The 6,014-nt window shown below is 46.2% G+C and overlaps 1 protein-coding gene across 1 annotated transcript in view; it reads left to right on the top strand.

The window, feature by feature from the left end:
- Positions 1-5,412, top strand: part of MSN (moesin) — a 66,367-nt gene extending 60,955 nt beyond the window's left edge. Inside the window, exons 11-13 of the mRNA XM_061179161.1 lie at positions 797-889; positions 2,164-2,388; positions 3,237-5,412. Coding sequence (XP_061035144.1) covers positions 797-889; positions 2,164-2,388; positions 3,237-3,401 — 483 coding nt within the window. The 3' untranslated portion in view covers positions 3,402-5,412. The remainder of the gene's footprint in view (positions 1-796; positions 890-2,163; positions 2,389-3,236) is intronic.
- The last annotated feature ends 602 nt before the right edge of the window (positions 5,413-6,014 follow it).

The following is a 6,014-nucleotide window of genomic DNA, read 5'->3' on the forward strand; positions in this document are numbered from 1 at the left end:
ACTGTTGTGACTGAGTAAGAATGAGAAGTCATTTCTGCCTCTCTTTTAAAGGTTTGCTCCCTAAAATCACATGTAAAACTGTGTGTCTATACATTTTTTAGGGGAGAAGGGTGAGCATCTATACTTTCATCACAATTTTCAAGGGTTCTGTGACTCAGAAATTAAGAACCTGTGTCCCAAAGTCCTTGACATATGCTCTCCCCCTGTACCGTTTGGAGTGGGAGTGCAGGAACCTAAAACCTAATTCTCAGGGGGAAACGTCCTCTGGGAGATTTGCCCAAAGTGTGAGGGCATACATAAGCTTTATTCCCTTCTTCAGATCACTTTGTGACACTTGAGTGTCATTCCTATACTTGTCCTGGGAAGAGTCTTAGTGGAGCCCTGAGCATTGTAGGATAACAGGAAAGGGTCTGCCACTTCAGGCAGTGACACAGTGATCTCCAAAGCTTTACTGAGGCCCTAACTGTGCAATTGGCAATACCAAGAGGGAGAGAGGGAGAGAGAGAGATGAGGAAGAGCCAGAGATGACACATTGTTTGTCCTCAGGTCTATAGTCTAGGCAGGGAGCTCTGACTTATAAGGAAATAGTTTGGAGTTAATAGGGTGCTATAGTAGATCTGAGAATAAGAGTGTTCCTCTGGGCTTCCTGGAGGAAGTGTGGTAAAAAGAGCCTCCAGAGCAGCAAGCAAGTAGAGCAGCAAGTTCCCTGTTAGTTCTCAGGGGATCTGGGGTTGAAGACACCTGGGGCCTGAGGACCAGAAGGCCCACCTCTCATAAGCTTCCAATTGATCCACAGGCCTTGGAAATGGCAGAGCTGACAGCTCGGATCTCCCAGCTGGAGATGGCCCGACAGAAAAAGGAGAGTGAGGCTGTGGAATGGCAGCAGAAGGTAAGATACAGTGCCCAGGACAAAGCAGTGTGGGATGGGGTATCATATGCATAGGCTCCAGTTCCTTAGATTCTTTTATTTATTTATTTATTTTTAAAGATAATACCTGGAAGTATCTTTTATTTTATTTTTTATTTAAAAAAAATATTATTATTTTTTTAACATCTTCATTGGAGTATAATTACTTTACAATGGTGTGTTAGTTTCTGCTCTACAACAAAGTGAATCAGCTATACATATACATATATCCCCATATCTCCTCCCTCTTGCGTCTCCCTCCCACCCTCCCTATCCCACCCCTCTAGGTGGTCACAGAGCACCGAGCTGATCTCCCTGTGCTATGTGGCTGCTTCCCACTAGCTATCTATTTTACATTTGGTAGTGTATATATGTCCATGCCACTCTCTCACTTCTTCTCAGCTTACCCTTCCCCCTCCCCGTGTCCTCAAGTCCATTCTCTACGTCTGTGTCTTTATTCCTGTTCTGCCCCTAGGTTCTTCAGAACCATTTTTTTTTGATTCCATATATATGTGTTAGCATACGGTATTTGTTTTTCTCTTTCTGATTTACTTCACTCTGTATGACAGACTCTAGGTACATCCACCTCACTACAAATAACTCAATTTCATTTCTTTTTATGGCTGAGTAATATTCCATTGTATATATGTGCCACATTTTCTTTATCCATTCATCTGTCGATGGACACTTAGGTTGCTTCCATGTCCTGGCTATTGTAAATAGTGCTGCAGTGAACATTGTGGTACATGTCTCTTTTTGAATTATGGTTTTCTCAGGGTATATGCCCAGTAGTGGGATTGCTGGGTCATATGGTAGTTCTATTTAGTTTTTTAAGGAACCTCCATACTGTTCTCCATAGTGGCTGTATCAATTTACATTCCCACCAACAGTGGAAGAGGGTTCCCTTTTCTCCACACCCTCTCCAACATGTATTGTTTGCAGATTTTTTGATGATGGCCGTTCTGACTGATGTGAGGATTTGGGTTTCTTCACGCTTCCATCCTTCCTTGACAGTGGGTATCATGGGAGAAGGAGCTCAAGGCTTTCTCAAATACTTCCCAGAATTCTCCAATACCCCCAGGGAATTTGGTACAATTACTCCTATTATACAGCTGAAGGAACTCAGGATCAGTCAGACAAAGTGACTTGGCCTACCTGGTGCCTGCTTTCTGCTGGGCCATTCTAGGCACACATAGGGATGCTGAAAGTTAGCCTGGTCTGACTGCCAGTCCTTCTCTTCCTCTGTTACTGGACAGGCTCAGATGGTACAAGAAGACTTGGAGAAGACCCGTGCAGAGCTGAAGACTGCCATGAGCACGCCTCATGTGGCAGAGCCTGCCGAGAATGAGCAGGATGAGCAGGATGAGAACGGTGCAGAGGCCAGCGCCGAACTGCGGGCTGATGCCATGGCCAAGGATCGCAGCGAGGAGGAACGTACCACTGAGGCAGAGAAGAATGAGCGTGTGCAGAAGCACCTGAAGGTATCGAGGCATGGTCATGGAGACCATGTGTATTGACTTAGTAGCCCATGGCCTTCCCTAGATCATCGGGGCACGTGAGCAGTAGAGGAGCCTGTCTCAGTGCTGTGTGGGAGCTTGAGCATTTCTCAGTGAGAACTTTCAGGGAGGGCACCTCTCACTTATTTATTTTTTATTTATTTATTTATTTTATAAATTTATTTATTTATTTATCTTTGGCTGTGTTGGGTCTTCATTGCTGTGCGTGGGCTTTCTCTAGCTGTGGCACGCAGGCTCGGTAGTTGTGGCACATGGGCTTAGTTGCTCCGCGGCATGTGGGATCTTCCCGGACCAGGGCTCGAACCCGTGTCCCCTGCATTGTCAGGCGGATTCTTAACCACTGTGCCACCAGGGAAGTCCCACCTCTCACTTATTAATCAGAGCCTGGACCGCCTCTTCCTTTTTTTTTTTTTGTTTTTTTTGCACCGTCCTCCACCTATATTCCATGTACCTCATATTCAGAAAACACTTAGTTGTCACAATTCCTACTTGAATCTTTGGTGTATTGTTCTACTCTCAGGATTCTGTCATCAGTTGATCTGCTAAGTTGGTGTTTTGTTTTTTTTGTTTTGTTTTTTTAATTCTTGCCCCACTGCAGTTCTAACAGGGCTGGAAATGGCTCTCAAAAAATGTGTGTGTCTGTGTTTGTGTGTATAAAGAGGGGGGCAGGGGTGGGGGGGGGTGAGAGAGAAAGGTGGTGGAGAGGGTGGGAGGAAGGTAAGAAGGAAATAAATCAGAAAATACATCTGATTAACGAGGGGAGGTAAAATGAGAGGAAGCCATTAACCCCTTATCCCCTTGCACCCTCACAGGCCCTCACTTCAGAGCTGGCCAATGCCCGTGATGAGTCCAAGAAGACTGCTAATGACATGATCCATGCTGAGAACATGCGACTGGGTCGAGACAAATACAAGACCCTGCGCCAGATCCGGCAGGGCAATACTAAGCAGCGCATTGATGAGTTTGAGTCCATGTAATGGGCACCCAGCCTCTAGGGACCCCTCCTCCCTTCTTCCTTGCCCCCACACTCCTACACTCTTGCCTAACTCACACTGTGCTGGAGCCACTAACTAGAGCAGCCCAGGAGTCATGCCAAGCATTCAGTACAGCCATGGGACCAAACCTAGCCCCTCAGCCCTCACTCACTTCCCTAGGCAGAGAGACGGCCCACTGTGGTGATGATGGGACCCTCTTTTTCCTCTATCCCAGGTGATCTAGCTTGCTAGAAGAGATCACTTTCTCAGCTCAGAGGCACTTCCCACTTGATTTGGGAAATACCCCCACATTTACTGTTGCTCTGCAGGAGTCAAGTGTAGTATGTTGAAAACTGGCCCCCACCACTGCCTTCCTCTTCACGGTCCTGTGATTTGCAGAATTGGAACATCACAGGGTTTAGAGAAGGAGGTGGAGCCCTGGCTATATGCTCTAGGATGTCAACTGCCCTAGGATTAAGCCTCCCAGTGTCCATTCCTTCTAGAGTTGTTTAGGCTTTGTAATGATTGGAGGCTAAAAAGATGTTCACTCATTCTTCTCTCTACCTCCCAGATTGGGCCTGTTACAAACTCGGTCCCAGTAAACCTTGTCCCTGAGTTCAGGGACTCAGTTTCTCTTCAGGGTGATATGGGGGAGACAGTGCCTGCAAGAGGCTTCACCAACATCCTGGAAGGCCGTTGGCCATTTTGTTCAGACAAGATTGGGTAGAGGATCTGCCCCTATGCCTTATGGGAGCCTAGACTTGTTTCAAGTGAGCTCTATGGGCAGAGATATCCCTTACTTATTATTCTGTGTTCCTCTTCCCCTCTTGGGATCTGCCCCTCCCCACTCCAATCCCCAAACCCCCTCCAGGTAGAACAGTAGGGATGGTTACCCCCAAACCCAGCCAGCCCCATCCAGAACTCTTGCTAAAGGGAGGAAATATTCACACGTGGCTTCAGTATTTTACCTGCCAGGGGTCCCAGACCACTTCTCCCTTCAGAGTTACTTGGACCACAGCTCCTGTTTCAGGGCCATTAAGGCCTTGGTTTGGTGAGCCCTGGATCTTGATGTCAGTTGGCTCAATTGTTGAGTGGGTGGAAGAAGCTGAGTATGATGAGAGAAGCTTGTGGCCCAGATCCTACAGTTTACACCTCTCCAAGGTGGTGATTGGGTCCTGCCTCTGTTTAATAAACCTCTAACCCAGGTCTTGCCACCAGCTGTGCTATCCCTTGGAGCTGTAAACCAGAGAGCTGTTAGGGGCTCTGGCCTGGTCCTTTTCACACCCCCACCTCTTTCTTTCAACCCAGGAGCAGCCTCCTCCTCCTCTCTGTCTCATGTGTGCTCTTTTTCTTTCCAACAGTATTATATATTTTAGTGGCATCTAACTCAATATTGATTTCTGTGTTTCTTGCTAATGCACCCTTAGAAGATATTAGTGTTGGGACAGGATCGTTTTGGCCTCATTCCCTTGCCACCCCTACACCTAGGAAGCATATACTATATTGTAAAAAAATATTTTGCCAGAAAAATTAATGTAGGAAGCTTTCAGTATTAGTGATATCACCTGTCACTATAGGTCATACAATCCTTTTTTAAGGTTCTTGGTATTTGGTTTTATTGTTCCTTTTTTTGCCTTCTCCTCAGAGTTCATTCCCCAAGGGGCCCTACTGTCCTTCCATGCAGTGCCCCTAGCCCAGAGTCCATGGCTTTGATCCCTCCCTCCCCTTGCCTCCTGCTTGACCTTGCGGAGTCTTATGTGCATTGCTGTGAATTATATTGACACTCTCTTGGTGATATGCCCTATATTGGCTAAATTCAAACCTGGAATTGTGGGGCAATCTAGCTGCCTTAAAGGTAGTACCCCCCCGCCCCAGGGAAGCTGGGGAAAAAGGTTAGATTTTATATTCAGTTTTTTTGTGTGTGTATTTTTGGGGTTTTTAAAATTTGTTTTCGGAGGGGTTTATGCTTAACCAATGTTCTATTTCAGTGCCAATAAAATCTAGGAAGACTTCACTGTGACTTGATCTTTCTTTGTGGCATGAGTGGGTGGCTGTAAGATACTTCACTGTAATTTGCACTCTGTGGACCACTTTCCTATCCCTGGTCTCATTTCATTCTCACTTCAGTCCTATGGAGAGTGGATATGACTATCCTCGTTTTATAGAGGAGGGAATGGACTTGAAAAAGTAGAATAACTGCCCAATGGCACAGGACTGTATGACTTAATAGCCTGTGCCCTTTCCATAGCCCTAGGCCAATTTTTTCTGGTGTAGATGGGCCCTGTATTGACCATATGATGCTCCTGGGCTTGTTTGGCATTGGGGCTTTGGGGCTGCTTGTGGGGGGTGGTTTATATCTCTGGACTCCCCCTGGGGTGGTCAGGCCCTATCCTGCCTCTTTTCAGGAAGGCCTCCAGGCTTGCTCACCTCCTACTATCACTTATTGCAGTGCCAGTGAAGGTCAGAGAAATTACCTTGAGCCCTGTTGCAAAAGGTAGTAGGGAGTGGAGTATGAAGTAAGAATGGAGAGTAGTATATGTATGTACAAAAGATGTACTTTATGGTTTATAAAACATGGCAATTTTGTAGCCTAGATATGGTTATCCCAGTTTTACA

This window comes from Eubalaena glacialis, chromosome X (assembly GCF_028564815.1).
Source record: "Eubalaena glacialis isolate mEubGla1 chromosome X, mEubGla1.1.hap2.+ XY, whole genome shotgun sequence".
NCBI lineage: Eukaryota > Metazoa > Chordata > Mammalia > Artiodactyla > Balaenidae > Eubalaena > Eubalaena glacialis.